Source organism: Dama dama, chromosome 5 (assembly GCF_033118175.1).
Source record: "Dama dama isolate Ldn47 chromosome 5, ASM3311817v1, whole genome shotgun sequence".
NCBI lineage: Eukaryota > Metazoa > Chordata > Mammalia > Artiodactyla > Cervidae > Dama > Dama dama.
Genome location: NC_083685.1, coordinates 84,164,994 through 84,182,871, shown reverse-complemented (window position 1 = coordinate 84,182,871; position 17,878 = coordinate 84,164,994). Strand labels below are relative to the sequence as shown.

At 38.7% G+C, this 17,878-nt stretch overlaps 1 protein-coding gene across 11 annotated transcripts in view; it reads left to right on the top strand.

Annotated features, from left to right (window-relative positions):
• The window catches only part of SYNRG (synergin gamma), an 87,547-nt gene that overhangs the window by 31,393 nt on the left and 38,276 nt on the right, over positions 1–17,878 (top strand). For 6 of the 11 annotated variants that reach the window (XM_061142736.1, XM_061142739.1, XM_061142740.1 and 3 more), the window contains 6 exons: positions 4,654–4,731; positions 6,289–6,485; positions 7,094–7,342; positions 8,540–8,673; positions 14,328–14,446; positions 14,582–14,644. In XM_061142736.1, the coding sequence (XP_060998719.1) occupies positions 4,654–4,731; positions 6,289–6,485; positions 7,094–7,342; positions 8,540–8,673; positions 14,328–14,446; positions 14,582–14,644 (840 nt within the window). Of the gene's footprint in view, positions 1–3,471; positions 3,706–4,653; positions 4,732–6,288; positions 6,486–7,093; positions 7,343–8,539; positions 8,674–14,327; positions 14,447–14,581; positions 14,645–17,878 lie in introns of all 11 variants that reach the window. The other 5 variants (XM_061142730.1, XM_061142733.1, XM_061142732.1 and 2 more) reach the window with 1 other exon arrangement.

Here is a 17,878-nt window from a genome sequence, read left to right as displayed (position 1 = left end):
TAGACCTGAAAAGCACTGTGAACCAGTTCAACAATTAAGATTTATACGGTTTTCATACAACAGCAGGATGCAAACTCTGCTCGTATTTCCTGAACTGTAAATCAGGAGACATTGGAACATATCCAGGGACATAAAGCAAGATGAAAAAAAACAAGGTGCAAAAATTTCATGGTCTAAAGGTATTGAAAGGATACAGAGTCTGTTCTCTTATCACTGTGAAATTATATTAGAAATCGATATCAAAACCCACGTATCTTCAAGTGCACTGTGACATTTACCAAAACTTAGCCTTTGAAAGCCTCAATCAAGTTAAAGACTGAAAAAACACAGAGACTGATTGCAGAGAAGAAACATTTAAATGAGAAATTAATATCAAAATGAGAATATCAAAGATTACTTTAAAAACCCCATGGGCCTTAGGAAACATCACTACGAACAAAGCTAGTGGAGGTGATGGAATTCCAGTTGAGCTATTTCAAATCCTGAAAGATGATGCTGTGAAAGTGCTTCACTCAATATGCCAGCAAATTTGGAAAACTCAGCAGTGGCCACAGGACTGGAAAAGGTCAGTTTTCATTCCAATCCCAAAGAAAGGCAATGCCTAAGAATGCTCAAACTACCACACAGTTGCACTTATCTTACACGCTTATAAAGTAATGCTTAAAATTCTCCAAGCCACGCTTCAGCAATACGTGAACTGTGAACTTCCAGATGTTCAAGCTGGTTTTAGAAAAGGCAGAGGAACCAAATTGCCAACATCTGCTGGATCATCGAAAAAGCAAGAGAGTTCCAGAAAAACATCTATTTCTGCTTTATTGACTAATGCCAAAGCCTTTGACTGTGTGGATCACAATAAACTGTGGATAATTCTGAAAGATATGGGCATACCAGACCACTGACCTGCCTCTTGAGAAACCTGTATGCAGGTCAGGAAGCAACAGTTAGCACTGGACATGGCAGGATGGCTGCTATCCAAAAGTCTACAAACAATAAATGCTGGAGAGGGTGTGGAGGAAAGGGAACCCTCTTACACTGTTGGTGGGAATGCAAACTAGTACAGCCACTATGGAGAACAGTGTGGAGATTTCTTAAAAAACTGGAAATAGAACTGCCATATGACCCAGCAATCCCACTCCTGGGCATACACACTGAGGAAACCAGATCTGAAAGAGACACGTGTACCCCAGTGTTCATCGCAGCACTGCTTATAATTGCCAGGACATGGAAGCAACCTAGATGCCCGTCAGCAGACGAATGGATAAGGAAGCTGTGGTACATATACACAATGGAATATTACTCAGCCATTAAAAAGAATTCATTTGAATCAGTTCTAATGAGATGGATGAAACTGGGGCCCATTATACAGAGTGAAGTAAGCCAGAAAGATAAACACCAATACAGTATACTAATGCATATGTATGGAATTTAAAAAGATGGTAACGATAACCCAATATGCAAAACAGAAAAAGAGACACAGATGTACAGAAGAGACTTTCGGACTCAGTGGGAGAAGACGAGGGTGGGATGTTCAGAGAGAATAGCGTTGAAACAAGTATACTGTTAAGGGTGAAACAGACCACCATCCGAGGTTGGATGCATGAGACAAGTGCTCAGGGCTGGTGCACTGGGAAGACCCAGAAGGATGGGATGGGGAGGGAGGTGGGAGGGGGGATTGGGATGGGGAACACATGTAAATCCATGGCTGATTCATGTCAATATATGGCAAAAACCACTACAATATTGTAAAGTAATTAGCCTCCAACTAATAAAAATAAATGGGAAAAAAAAGAAAAAGAGAACTGGACATGGAACAATAGCCTGGTTCCAAATAGGAAAAGGAGTACGTCAAGGCTGTATACTGTCACGCTGCTTTTTTAACTTATATGCAGAGTACATCATGAGAAACGCTGGGCTGGAGGAAGCACAAGCTGGAATCAAGATTGCTGGAATCAAGATTGCTAGGAGAAATATCAATAACCTCAGATATGCAGATGACACCACCCTTATGGCAGAAAGTGAAGAAGAACTAAAGAGCCTCTGGATGAAAGTGAAAGAGGAGAGTGAAAAAGTTGGCTTAAAGCTCAACGTTCAGAAAACTAAGATCATGGCATCTGGTCCCATCACTTCATGGCAAATAGATGGGAGAAGAGTGGCTGACTTTATTTTTCTGGGCTCCAAAATCACTGCAGATGGTGATTGCAGCAGTGAAATTAAAAGACGCTTACTCCTTGGAAGGAAAGTTATGACCAACCTAGACAGCACATTAAAAAGCAGAGACATTACTTTGCCAGCAAAGATCCGTCTAGTCAAGGTTTTGGTTTTTCCAGTGGTCATGTATGGATGTGAGAGTTGGACTATAAAGAAAGCTGAGCGCCAAAGAATTGATGCTTTTGAACTGTGGTGTTGGAGAAGACTCTTTGAGAGTCCCTTGGACTGCAAGGAGATCCAACCGGTCCATCCTGAAGGAGATCAGTCCTGGGTGTTCATTGGAAGGACTGATGTTGAAGCTGAAACTCCATTACTTTGGCCACCTGATGTGAAGAGCTGACTCATTGGAAAAGACCCTGATGCTGGGAAAGATTGAGGTCAGGAGGAGAAGGGGACGACAGAGGATGAAATGGTTGGATGGCATCACCAACTCGATGGACATGGGTTTGGGTGAACTCCGGGAGTCAGTGATGGACAGGGAGGCCTGGTGTGCTGTGGTTCATGGGGTCGCAGAGTCGGACACGACTGAGTAACTGAACTATATTTAGAAATTAAATGCCCACTTTTAAATGATAGGTTTATCTAAGAAGTTAGAATCCATTTAAGCCACCTTAGAATTTTAAGAACAAACTGATTTCTTCAGAAGGTGACTCTTGTCTGGGGAAATACCCACGATCATTTTCTTAAGAGTGATGAGCCAGGAAAAGCTGCTTTAGAAAGTACTCTCTGGTTCAGTGATAAAGCACATGGGGGTTCAGAAGCCCAGGGTCTCCATTTACTATCAGTTTGTCCTTGGACAAATCTTGGAACATTTCTGTACCTCGGTTTTAATAACATGTGTGAACGAGGGGTGAGGTGGGCAGTTACTCTGTCTTGAGATTTAGAATAGTGCCGAGAGGGCTCTTAGCTGACATGTTCTTGTCCACACTTTCTCAATTGACAGATGCAGAAATAGGCAATAGTCTATAGAAGTGTCTGTATCTTGCGTAGGCCACCAAATTTCTAAAATAATACATCTTCCACTATGCTATTCTACCTACTGTCTCACAGAATTCCTGAGAATCGAAGAAGGTAATGATGGTAAAGTTCTCTAAAATCACTGAAGTATCTCAGGTCCTGGACAAACGTGTGGGCTTGAATTATTTCAAAATTTACATTATATGTGGCAGGGCCTTCCCTTTAGAATCCGGGGGTGGAAATAGATGGTTGAAAAATTAGAAGCTTGCAATAATATACAAATAATCCTTCATGCTGTTTGTTTAGGCTCTTCCTTGGAGGAGAAGCTCCTAGTATCTTGTGATTTAAGTACATCTGGGCAGGAACAAATTAAATTAAATACCTCTGAAGTTGGGCACAAAGCCCTAGGCCGAGGTTCCAGAAAGAACCGTCCCAGTTTAATGGCCAATAATGGGGGTGCTGTAGATGGACGTGTAAGTGGTACCACTACCGCAGAGGCAGAAAAGACTTCAGACCAAAACCTGTCCATTGAAGAGAGTGGTGAGCTCATGAAATTTTCAGCAAAAAGTTCATTTAACCAAATGTCGCTCAAATGCTAACACCTTAAGCCTTAATCTTAAAATGAATGCTGCTTGATTTTGCTAATTGAAATTTTGCTTAAAATATATGTAATGCATTCTTTTCTGTAATTAACCCCTACGATTTTGCTCTGAATTCTTTCAAGACACTGTTACTCCTTTTGAAAAAATCTTTGATAACCAGTTTTTTAATCAAAAGCATTCCTGGTTTAAAATTTCTTCTTTTACTTTATAAAAACTTTTTCCCCTCTTAACCTTTCTGTTCTTCCTTAAGGTTGAAAAGTTAAAATTTAACTGGAAAAGTCACCAATGAAAATATAGTTTTGCTTCTTTGAAATAAACCATACACACTGCTGCCTGAAGATCCACATTTTTGTAAACTCAATTTGCAGAGATGAATGTAGACAACCTGGGAGGCAAACATTTGGAGGCTGTTTAAAGGACAAAGTGAAAAACAAAAAATTTAAATAAAAATGCTTTACATCTGAGGCAGCAGTGTCATATTCGAGATTTTAAAACATAAGACTTTGCAAAGAAACATTATTAAAAGCTGCAAGTGAAGCTTGGGCAATTTTTTTCTTGTACACGTAATTTTTAAACCATTGCCTGTCATGTTTTTGCCTTTAATTTGTAATATATGTGAATGGCACAAGCCTCATATGATCCAGAGTATTGATTTGGTACATTTAGGGTTTTTTGTTTTGTTTTGTTTGTTTTATGTTTTTAGTTTATGCCTTAGGACATGGTTAATGTACAAGAGTTGCTTAGAAACCAAATTTTAGTTGAATTGGTGACTTTTTTTTAGTGTCTCCAGCCAGCGCTCTTCTCATAAAAAGCCATGACTCAGTGTGATTTCCGCTTCTGTTGCATGGACCATTACATACATTAGGTGATGTTCTTTATCTCCTAGGTGTAGGGGTATTTCCGTCACAGGATCCTGTTCAGCCCAGAATGCCTCCTTGGATTTACAATGAGAGTTTGGTTCCAGGTAAAAAGAGCTTTTTTGCCCAAGATTCCTATCTAGATATTTTACTTCAAATGTTGTAATGTAGTTGTAAGTGTTTACTATTTAGTGGCTACAGAATATGCAGAAGAAATTACAACTATTTTTTCTGAAAGAGTACAGAAAATTAAATACAGCTAGTGTTTATGACTGCCTCATATATGAAATAACTACATAAATGAAGGAAAAGTCTTTTGCTGTAATGTTTTAATGACCATCATATAACTTTTATTTCTAAAAGGTTGTCTTAGATTTACTATGTCTTAAAAGACACTATCAAAATATAGCATCACCAACTCAGTGGACATGGATTAGAGCAAACTCTGGGAGATAGTGAAGAACAGGGAATCCTGGCGTGCTGCAGTCCACAAGGTTGCAAAGAGTCAGACATGACTTAGCAACTGAAGCTTTTAAACACATGCATAATTTCCTAGCCAAAATATGTGTTCGTGGACTTCCCTGGTGATCCAGGGGTTAAGAATCTGCCTGCCAATGCAGGGGACATGGGTTCCATCCCTGGTCTGGGAGGATCCCACATGCCACGGAGCAGCTAAGCCCGTGAGCCATAGCTGCTGAAGCCCGCATGCCCTAGAGCCCGTGTTCTGCAGCAGCAGAAGCCACTGCAGTAAGAAACCCGCCTGCAGGAGTGAAAACCCGGCAGAGCCAAATAAATCAAATTTAAAAAGCATATGTTCGTGTGGTACGCCTGCTGACCTTTAATCCGTATGTAATGCTATATGTAAAATTTCTTTTTAAACATTTTTCTCTGTCTACCTTAAGCCTACTTTCATCCATCAACTCCTCTAACTAGGGTCGCCAGATTCAGCAAATTTGCATACAGAACATCCAGTTAAATTTGAGTTTTATATAAACAGCAAATGATTGTTTAGAATAAGTATACCCCATGCAATATTGGCATCCTGTATTTTATACAGCAACTCTACCCCTCACAGCTTCTCCCATTTTGTCCTTTGGAAACCGTTTTATTGTGAAAGCCTCCCCAGTGAACCCTTCCTTTTTTCAAACACTTACTCTCCTCTCTCACTTCAACTGTAACTGTGTCTTCCTCTGAATGCTCTTTTCCCAAACACCTTACCCAATGATGTTTTCTCTAATAGCCTCTGATTCACTGGGACAAAAGAAAGGTGATATGGGTATAATTTGTGCTTCCCACTGCTATTAATATTTGCAGATTAGTTCCACCATCATTACAACTTCTTTTTTAAAATCCAAAGCATCTGCTTATACCACCTCTGTCTTACTGCTGTTACTGTCTCCTAGTGAGAAGACTCCCTCTTACCTTTAACCCAAAATCTTCATCTGTAGAACTAAGCTCCAGCCTCTCTTCTAAGCTCCAGACCCTAATTGTCTGCTGGACATTTCCACTTGAATATCTTTATAGCAACTCAAGCCCTTGATGTGGCTTCAGTTCTGTTAAAGCAGTTTGACTTAGGATTATTCATGTATAAGCATCAATGACAACAAAAAAGGTGAATTATTTGCAATATGTTTACATTTGTAATCTGGTCTTTCCTTTAATAGATGCCTATAAGAAAATTTTAGAAACCACAATGACTCCAACTGGAATAGACACTGCTAAACTTTATCCCATCCTGATGTCATCTGGACTTCCCAGGGAAACTCTTGGACAGATATGGGCCTTAGCTAATCGAACCACACCTGGAAAACTGACTAAAGAAGAACTTTATACCGTTCTTGCCATGATAGCAGTAACACAGGTAGACATTCTTTTGAAGGTTAGGTTTATACTTTCAATATAAACTGAGAGAATATAAATCCTTTTTTCTACAACTTATAGAACTCTTTGGACATTAAAATTTAGGTTGTTTTCAGGATGGAGTTCTTCAGAATGTACAGTTTATATGATATGCATGCTAGCACAATACTCTCTTGTTTAAAGACTTTAATATATTAAAATTCTCTGACCTAACTCTAATCCTTTTGAGATTGAAAGTTAGTAATAGATGAAGTTACTCTCTCTGTCCTTTGAAGTCCTTGTCTAAAATTCCTTAAAGTGTATTCGGTCTGGCAGCCGTTTTTCTCATATTACAAAATCATTGTAAAAGATTTGATTAGAGTGAATTAACCAAACTTGTCAGAGAGTGAAAATGTCAGAATGAGTGTGTGTTGGCCATTTCTTTGCTAAATATTAGATTTACATTAACCTTATAACTTATTTTCTTGTGTCAAATTCCTGAGTTTGGGGAGAGTCAAGAGTAGAACACCCCAGGCCACAGATTTTACATTTAGGTCTCTGTGTCAGATTTGAGCTGTATGTCATTTGCAGTTTCCTGAATTGTTCCCATTTTCCTCGTGTTCTGTGTAGAGGGGTGTTCCTGCCATGAGTCCCGATGCTTTAAATCAGTTTCCAGCGGCTCCTGTTCCAACGTTAAGTGGCTTTCCTGTGACTTTGCCAGCTGCTGTGAGTCAGCCCACAGGGATGCCATCCGGCCCTGGAGGCTCCATGCCCCTCACCCTCGGGCAGCCAGTCATGGGCATTAACCTTGTTGGGCCAGTCGGGGGAGCTGCAGCCCAGACTTCCAGCGGCTTCATGTCAGCTTACCCTGCAAATCAGGTAGATGAAGAGGCTGTGTGTATTCCAAGTTATCTCTGAAAGTGAATCTGAGCAAGTGTGTTTTCCAAGAAATGTAGAAAAGATTGCTGGATTATGATGGACACTGGCAGTGGAAATTAAGCAGTGTTAAAACAATACAACATTGAATTTTTCATTATTTAAAAAGCAAAAGAATTTCTGAAGCCTTCAGATACTTGAATTTTGGCTAAAAATGTGTAGTTCTTTATCATATATATTTTAAACATCAAGTTTAATAAAGCTAGTTAAATCCTTAAGCTGTTTTTTTGAAAAAGCTGCTAAACCTGATTAAGATGTTTCAGTTTATTTTTCATTTCTCAGTTTAGCAAAAAAAATTTTTAAACATATATTTAGTGTTAGTAAAAATGTGGGATAAAGGATTTTTTGGTACAGCCTTTTTGGAAGGCACGTTTGGCAATAGCTATCAAAATTCTAAATATTCATGTCTTCTGACCCAGCAGTCATGCTATTAGGAATCCATCTCATAGAGCTAGTAACTCAAATGAGCAAAAATATATAAGAATACTTGTTGTAGCATTGTTTGTTAGAGTGAAAATTATAAATAGCTGCATATCTATCAATCAGAAGAAAAATGTTAAATAAGTTTTGGCTTATCTATACAGTGGTAAACTATTGGATTATTCAGATAAATGTGGTGGATGCACATATACTGCATGAAAAAGATGTCCATGTTAAATAATTTCATTTACGTGCAAAACAACATAGTACAAGCTTGTTTTTCAATAAAACAAATGAACTGTTAACAGTGTTCACTTCCTAGAGCATGGGATTACGAGTCAGTGTTCACAGTTTATACGTGTATGTGATAGATTAAAACAGGCTTGTATCACTGTATCATATACAAATGTGATTAAACTGTTTCGTAAAGATGGCAGTTTCTCAATCTATTAAATGTGATTCAGCTATTTAAAAATTATATAAATTAAGTTTAAACCAGCCTTTTACCATTTTTACAAGAGTGTTTATAAGTACTAAGCAGCATTCCTGCCTTAAGCAGTTGAGCAGATGTTATGTCTAAAGGGTATTTTTCTGAAATTAGATATTTGTACTGAAATGGGAGCATTTTAAAAGGTTGTCTTTGAGGTTGATGGTTAAAGATTTGTTATTTAGCTTTTTATTATTGGATGTTTTCTGTTTCATTGTCCTCTGTAAACCTAGGTGGTCAAACAAGAAGATGACGACTTTCAGGATTTTCAAGATGCTTCCAAGTCGGGGTCACTTGATGACTCATTCAGTGATTTCCAAGAGTTGCCAGCTTCTTCAAAATCAAGTAATTCTCAGCATGGAAGCAGGTAGAAAAGAGTTGCATATCGCTAATATAGTATTTAATAATTGAGAAAGAGGCAGTCCACAATAAGAAGCCTAAGTATAAATAAAAGAATTAAGACTCCTTAGTCTCATGATTTCTAGATGATCCCCACTTTTATTCATACTTTTGTTCTCCAAACTTCTCTCCCCCTCGTCCACCTCCAGCTTCTACCGTTCCTCCCAGTATACACCTACTTGACAGTATTTCTTTCTACTTGTGCTAAACCTGATTTATTACAACTGAGTGTATTTGTGCAAGGATGACTTTGTATTCTTATATTAGATTCAGGTCTTCAGCTGCTGAAATGCTTTATAGACAGGGTACATATTTTAACATGTTGCAATATAGTATATATTATTGCTAATCTATACTATATACTAATACAGTATTGCATACTATCCACAGAAATCATTTAGAAATTGAAATGAATATATATTTCAAAATGAAATATGAGTAGACATGAAATATAAAAATTCATGTCTCTCTTATGTTTAAGTTGAAATCAATGGCTTTTAGGCCTTGAGACTTCTGTTTGCATGAAAATGTTAGTTGCTCAATTGTGTCTGACTCTTTGTGACCCCGTAGACTGTAGCCTGCCATGCTCCAGGCAAGAATACTGGAGTGGGTAGCCATTCACTTCTTCAGGGGATCTTTCTGACCCAGGGATCGAACCCAGGTCTCCTGCATTGTAGGCAGATTCTTTACCATCTGAGCCACAGTTGCGTAAATGTTTTTCTGATGTTTTACGTACTAGTTTAACTTTTAGGCATAGTAACTGATTCAGGATGTGGTCGACACCTTTCCATCTTTTTTTAAGACTTTTTTTGTTTGTTTGTTATAGACCATTCTTAAAGTCTTTATTCCGTTTGTTAAAACATTTCTTCTGTTTTATGCCTTTGTTTTTCGGCCACAAGGCACATAGAATCTTGGCTCCCTGACCAGGGATTGAGCCCCACCTCCTGCATTGGAGGGCAAAGTCTTAAACCACTGACAGGCCAAGGAGGTCCCTCCATTATTTTTTAAAAATTCATTTACTTATTTTTGGCTTTGCTGGATCTTCATTGCTTCATGTGGGCTTTCTCTAGTTGCAGTGCTTGAGCTTCTTGTGGTGGTGGCTTCTCTTGTGGAGCACGGGCTCTCGGGCACATGGGCTTCAGTAGTTGTGATGCATGGGCTTAGTTGCCCAGAGACATAGGGTCTTGGTTTCCTGACAAGGGATCGAACCCATGTCCTCTGCATTGGCAGGCAGATTCTTAACCACTGGACCACCAGGGAAGTCCCTCCATCATCTTTTAAAAGTATTCATTAATAAATACTTCTTCCACCGAGTAGCACATATGAGGCTTTGAGTAAGCAGTGTGAATTTCTTTGGTTGTTTGGGAACTTGTTTTTGTCAGGATACATATTCCCTTTCTCTTATATTCCTGTTTGTGCAATTTCACTTATCTTTTCTGTTTTAACCAATTGATTATCTCTTAGCACTTCCTGCAGACACTAAAAGAACTTAGGAATAGGCATTGTAGAGAATTACAAATTAGGTAAAGAATTATTTTCCTAATTTTAAAACTACATCAAACACTTGTAAATAACACATAGAAGAAACATATGAGTGATGTGACTGTAAAGTACTGGGAGTTCCAAGCCACACACGTATTATTAACGTGGTAAACACATAATCCTTCTTTCTCAGGTCTCTTCCTGTGCACAAATTGATATATATATATATATTTAATATATATGTATTTGGCTCTGCCAGATCTTAGTTGTGACACGTGGAATCTTTAGTTGTAACTTTTGGGATCTAGTTCCCTGACCAGGGATCAAACCCGGGCCCTCTGCATTGGGAACTTGGAATCCTAGCCACTGGACCACCAGAGAAATCCCACAGATTTGATCTGTTCTGCTCTTGTCTAACATGTCTGAACACCCAAGGCATCTCAAATTACCTGCATAAAACAATTCATTATAAAGCTAAATAAAAATGTGTTAAATCACATATCCAGTCACCTAATCAGAAACATGTTTTTGACCCCCTCCTCGCTCCTGCTCAGTGTGGGAAAGGCCCTGTGTGATCTGGCTTCTGCCAGCCCTCTTGACTGTTGCTGTTTCCCCACAGCGTATCTCCAGCCACACCTGAACCGCCGAACTAACCATGCTCTCTCAAGCTTCTGGCCTCTTACATCCTGTTTTCTTCCATCTGAAGCTCTCTCTAAAGTTAATTCTAGTTCCATGTCAAAAATCGATTTAATACAGGAAGGTTTTACAAACCCTTCTTCGTCAGTCCCCACCTCCAAGATGAGTTCAGGGTGTCTCCTCCTCTATTGCCATGGCAGCTTGTGAATATCTGTTCCCTAACTGCCATTACTGGTTTACCTGACTGTTCCCCCTCCCTCAGCTGTAGGTGCCTGACGACAGGATTTCATGTGTCTGTGTGTATTACTTAGCCCACTATATGTAGTTCATAAAGGTTTGTTGGATGAATATATTGTAGTATGGAGGTTACAAACTGAATTTATCTAATTGATGATTCATTCCTCTGGGAGAAAACTCTTCAGCAGATGAAATTTGAGCATAGAAAGTTTTAAGATGGTACCCTGACTTGAACTGTTTAGTAGGGTATTAGCAGTTTTGTGTGGCATTATCTCCATATAATAGTTTACTGTCATGTATAGTCATACTTTGCAGGTTTTTCTTCTTCAATTCTGGCTTGACTACTACTATGCTTTTCTTGCATGAAAACATTTGTTTATGTCTAAGAATTCACACTCAGTGTTTGTTTATTCATTCAGACACATTTACATAGCATCTGCTGTGTGCCAGACATTGGGATAGTCACTGGAAATACCGAAGCAAAAGGCACAGTTCCTGCTCTAAAGATGCTTAGCTTTATCTGGGTATTTATATTGTCTAATAAAACTCTCTTAGAATTGCTCCTTCAGTCGTGTGTATGTTCATGTGTAATGAATTCCCTATCTTAACGATGATCTGTATTCCATATTGTGAATTATTTTAAAAGGTTATTTGTTAAGTAATGAAATAAAGAGTTAAGCCTAGGTAAGACCACTTTGGGCAGTATTTATAACCAAAAAATAGGCATTGTTGGTCTGAGAAGATGAAAGTGTTAGAAATAGGCTGGAGCGGAGAGTATCGTTAGTCTGTGGGGGAAAAAATGACATTAGTTAAGAGCAGGCACTGGTTATGGACTGCCTTATGATCTGTGACATAATCTGTAAAGCGTTTTAGAAATAAGTGGCATGGTGAAAGTGATTCTTGCTACTGTGTATGGGATAAATGCAGCTTCCATGGTAATCCTGTTGTGAGATGATGAGAGATGCTCTCAGTTTAGAGTTACAGGTTTTGAGAAGGGTTTATCTGAGAAATTGGTTGAACTCAATGTTGAACTGGATGTCAGAGTCCTGGAGAGCTGGCACGAAAGGGCATCTGGAAGGGAAAAACATCATTCATTTATCCATTTGGAAAATACTTGCTGTGTGCCAGGCACTGGGGAACCCGCATATGGTAAAACAAAGCAGACATGAGGTGCTGATGCTAGAATAGTTCAGAAGGATTAAGGCACATTGGGGTTTTCAGTTGGCTTATTTTCTTTTGCTTTTAATTTTCATTTATTTTAAAAATGTATATATCTTTGGCTGCGCTGGGTCTTGGTTGCTGTGCATGGCCTTCTCTGTTTGTGGCGAGTGGGGTCTACTCACTGGGTTCGGAGTGCAGCCTTCTTACTGCTGTGGCTTCTCGTTGAGGAGCACAGACTCAGTAATTGTGGTGCAGAGGCTTAGTTGCCTGATGGCATGTGGGGTCTTCCCAGATCAGGAACTGAACCCGTGTCCCCTGCATTGGCAGGGGCAGGCAGATTTTTAACCCCTGGACCACCAGGGAAGTCCTTCTTTTGCTTTTGAAATGGGTTTATTTAGCATGGTGAGCAACTAGGTAAAATCATCTACCACAGCTGCCTGGAGTAACTGTAAAACCTAAATGATAACTAGAGAAAAAGCAGAAAACTTTGGCGACTAAATCATTTAAAGTTTCATCTTTCAATAGAATGCAGGTTCTTAAATTTTAAGAAAATAGGCTGCTCTCGCTGAGTGCCTTTTGTTAGTATTAAACAATACTAATAACCATTTCCATGTTTGGAACATGAAACATGTTACATGACTGGCATAAACATTTTCATGATGATTACAGATTTGGCTGGATCAAATATGTAGCAGGTGTCTGGTAGTGGAATGAAATGACAGTATTTGGTAGCACTAACTCCTCCAGCACTGTGGGTGCCCATTAGCACACCTGTGTATGAGCTGGGTTTTCACCTTGCTTGTAGGCCACTGATAAGAAGATTTAAATGACTGTGGAAAGATTTTTGCTCCAGGGCAAAGAACTCAATAGAAATCCATTTATATAACTTGCCATGTATGGTGGTATTGAATGACACAAAATAGTAGTGGAATGTAGTCATTCATATGTAAAGGTGGTTCTTCCAGGGAGCTGCCAGTGTCTGATAAGGAAAATTAAAAAAGCAAAGCTTTTGTAGTCTGTCTTTAAGCCATCCAAGAATTACCCACACAGATACTACTCATTATACTGTTTTTCCATTCAGCAGGGAAATGTGTCCACAGGCAAAAGTATCTTTATCTAATTTTGAAGTGATTGTTGTTTTGCTGCAAAGATAGCTTCTGGAACTTCTTGATGTGATCCTTGTAATAATGCAGATTGAATTTATTAACTCTTACTGCTGCTTATCAGAGGTGGGAACTCCTGCCAGTAAGCTATGTAGTGTGATCAAGAGGGACAGTTTGCATCTTGGTTGAACAGCATTTCAGAAATAGATTTTTATCTTAACTATTCCGCCTCTGCATTCTGAACCCATTTGAGAGAATAATTTACATGAAGGTTAACATAATTTAAACTACTGGGTTTACATACTTGGAGCAGTTCACTTTCTCAGATTTATGGATCTAAATCTAAAATTGCAGGTGGTCGTTGTTGTATAATAATTATTTCTAATGCCACTCCAGTGGGTTTTTTCTTTAATTAATTAATTAATTAATTTTTTGGCTATGCTGGGTCTTCCTTGCTGCACGGGCTTTGTCTAGTAGCGGAGAGCGGAGGCGACCCTTGGTCGCAGCGCACAGGCTTCTCACCGCGGTGGCGTCTCGTTGCAGAGCGCAGGCTTCAGGAGTGTGGGCTTCAGCAGTTGCAGCACTCAGGCTCTAGAGCGCGGGCCCAGGAGTTGAGGCACACAAGCTTTGCTGCCTTGCGGCATGTGTGGAACCTGTGTCCCCTGCATTGGCAGACGGATTCTTAACCGCTGGACCACCAGAGAGTCCCATTCCAGTGGATCTGATGGCTTAAAGATGATTTAGATGGTCAGCATGGATCTGACCCCTCTTCACATAATCAAGGAAAGAATTACTGCTTGAATGCTGTTTCAGTCTATTTTTTTCAAGGAAAAAAAAAAAGTCTTTGGTCATATGTGGTGTACATATATAGTTTCTTTAAAGCAGGGAGCCACAAGTTCTTACTAGGTATCTGTGTACCATTTTAACTCTTAAGTTCTTCCTTGATGACATGATAGGGAGACAATGTTCTAGTCATTAAGAAATATTTCTTTTTCCCTTGTAGTGCCCCTTCTTTGTTGATGCCTCTTCCTGGAACTAAAGCATCAGCTTCAACGGATAAATATGCTGTGTTTAAAGGAATTGCAGCTGACAAGTCCTCTGAAAATACTGTTCCCTTTGGAGGTAAAAGCAGTTCACAGATTCATGAACCTGTGAATGTAAATCTTAGTTTTTAGTGGTGACCTTTTATGATAAATGTCCTTGAGTTGTGATCTCAAGGTTCCTAACCTTAATTGAGCTTCTGTCTTTTCATCATAGAGCCTGGTGATAAATATAGTGCTTTCAGAGAGCTCGAACAGACAGCAGAGAGTAAATCTTTGGGTAAGTTTTTGATTCCTTAAATGGATGAATTATTTCATTGTTTAATATGAGATTTTTACGACTCTTTCAGTAACATCCCAAACGTTCTTTTATTTTACTGTTTGTGGCTGTGTTTTTGTTTTGTTTTGTGGCTCTGGAAATTACAAGAAGGCAAAATGTGGTTCAGTTATTGGAAATCATTTTCTAAAAATTAGGGCAGACCCCAAATTGATGCAATTTCCTTTGAAGACAGTGCATTCCCTTTCACTGGAAGCCTTCAAGTCATGTTAGGCTCCTGTGGCCACTTTCAGTTATTTTAACGTTCGATAAGACTGGAGCTGTTGGCAGTGCGGCAATCTGTGGACTGTGCAAAAGACAGCAGCAACCAGTCTATGTGCCTCAAGGTTTTCAAAATTAGCTGTCATTTAATGAAAAGAGTGAGAGGGGTTTGTGTGCCTATGTGGTTCCCATCTCTAATAGAAGGACTTAAATAGAGTGGAAGGGAATTTAGAGTGATAATTTGAGAGCCATATATGTAAAGACTGAAAGTTTTATTTGTGGCAAAATGATAGAAACTTCATGTGTAGGATTTAGATAATCTATAGGTCAAATGATATCCTTCAAAGCTTAACCCACGCATGCTGTGAAATTCATATCCTCTACTGAGGAGTTCTTCCTGGGGACAGTACCACATTCTACCGTTTTGTATTGGACACTCAAACTTGGAACATCTTTCCACAGTCGTTTGTTCTAATTATCTCTCCAAGTAACGGGGTGGGTTCGGGGAGGTGAAGGGAATTACAAGAAGGATAAGGTGTACATGTGAAATTTAAACTATCGATAGAAAGTATACTGCTTAAATATCTCAAAAATTTTCAATATTTTACAGCTCTTAGGTTCTAGAACTGTTTCCTTGGGTTTCATTCAAGCCTTTAGAATGTAATAGCTTTCTTCCTCGGTGCTAGTATTAGGTACTAGGAGTCCAAAGATAAACCCCAGAGGAACCGTAGGTTTGTTGATGTGGCATTTACTCCTAGTGTTGCTATCATCAACTCATGGGCCAAGGCAAGTTTGGAGTACAGAGCGTGGGTTAACATCACGGTTCTCTCTATACTCTGGTGTTAGGGTTGTGTGATGTCTGTCCTTCCTGGGGAACGCCGCGGCGCCCCACTGCTTTCTCAGTACCTTCCTGACAGACTCCCAGACGGCTGTCGTCATGCTTGCGTTCCCGTCTTATCTTTAAGGCTCTCCATGTAGTGATGCCAACTTTGTTCATTTTGGGAGAATATATTTTAATTCTACTCTTGTTAAGAATACATTGGACTGCAAAAATTTGAAGTAAAACAGGAAGATGATTGTGTGACGTTTAATTAACCCTCCTTGAAGGTCATCTGACTCTCATGGAATGAAACTTTGTTGGCTTATAATACTTTTGCAGTTGACTAGGGCTCTTGTGTTAAAGGCGAACTTTGTAGAAAACTGATTAGGTGGATTGATTTTTTAAAATACTTAATACAGAAGGTAGTAACACAAAGGGTTGAAGGTAGTAACACAAAGGGTTAAAATATTATTATCAGTCAGGTAATCAGTTTTGTGTAGAATTTAGCAATTTTATTTCAGTAGTTCTTTGTCATTCGATTATATAACCACTAAAAAAAAAGTTGGACTGGCTTCATTACTGCAGAGGTGTAGTTTCTTAAGGCCAAATGACTGAGTTTAATAATATTTCCTTTTTACTACCCCTATAGTTTAAACCATAAACTTAAAGTAGGTGCAGAAAATACACTATATAGAGAAGTGACACTTTTTGTTTAAATTTTAGCAAAAAATGATATCTTTTGAAATGTCTTTAGCGCCTAGAAAGTAGCAGTTAGGGAAACTTAATGAGGATTCAGAAGTGGACTGAAAAGGTAGCCACGAAGTCATATGCTTTATGCACCTCCTGATAAGTAGGCGTCCAATGACTGTGACTGATTCATTTGCCCAAAAATCTCCTGTGTTTTTGAACATGTAAACCCACCCATGTTTATTTCTTTTTAACCCTTTCACCCAGCTTACATTTCTAGTGGAAACATTTACAATTCATCAGTAAGTTTAGTTTGCTGTGGTGATTTCTTTTACAAAATAACCAAGCAAAACTTGTCAATTTCACAAATATTTTAAAGCAGCACATCAAAAATTTAGGCTGTGACAAAATTGGCTGCTTGTTACCTTTTTATTTTACAGAAATAAATATTATCAGTGATATACTTGCCTAAAATTCTAGGGCAGTTTTTTAAGTTTTATATCTGCTGCTCCTGTCAGTTTGTGAAATTGACTTTAGTTTTATTAATGGTATGTATGAAAACATAAACTACAGACACTCTGAATGCCCTTCCTCTCTTTCTAAAATTTCCCTAGTAATAGTAAACAGATTTCTCTGTGTTGATAAATTATGCTGGTGGATTGGTTAAGTATCTCAGATTAGGAGAAAAAATAAGCTTCCATTATTTTCCATGCTTTTTTTCATATGATATATCAAAGTATATATCATATTACAAGCACAGAATATTTAAAGCCTGTATTATTTTCATGATAATTTTCAGAACTATATTTTGATTTTATATACATTTTTCTAGTTTATGTGCTTCTTTATCTCATTTTTAGGGAAAAATATGATTTTAAAAAGTGATGTTACTATAGCTATATTTATAATTGGTTTACCTCTGGTTTTCATTACCTGGTATAACCTGATGGATTTTATGGGAGATCTTCAGGTGCTATTAGAAAATGGAAATTGTTTGAACGTCCTAATGTCACGCCTGAGTGATTACATGCTCTCCTGTGCTTTATTGCTCAGTTGTGTCTGACTCTTTGTGACCCCATGGACTGTAGCCCATCAGGCTCCTCCTGTCCATGAGGATTCTTCAGGCAAGCATACTGGAGTGGGTTGCCATGTCCTCCTCCAGGGGATCTTCCCAACCCAGGGATTGAACCCAGGTCTCCTGCACTGCAGGTGGAGTCTTTACTGTCTGAGCCACCAGGGAAGCCCGAGTGATAACATGACTGTGATAATAAAGAACAGAAACCCTACTAAGAACCATGATCCAGATTTTTACCTGTATCTTAACTGTATCTGTTTAATTATTTCTGAGAAATACCTTAGTACCTATTTTCTCTAACTAAAAAAATAAATTCTGTCAGTAACTCTATCTCCAGAGTAGCCCAGTATAACATAAAGTTTAAATCCAACCCTCAAAATTTTTAATAACAGAA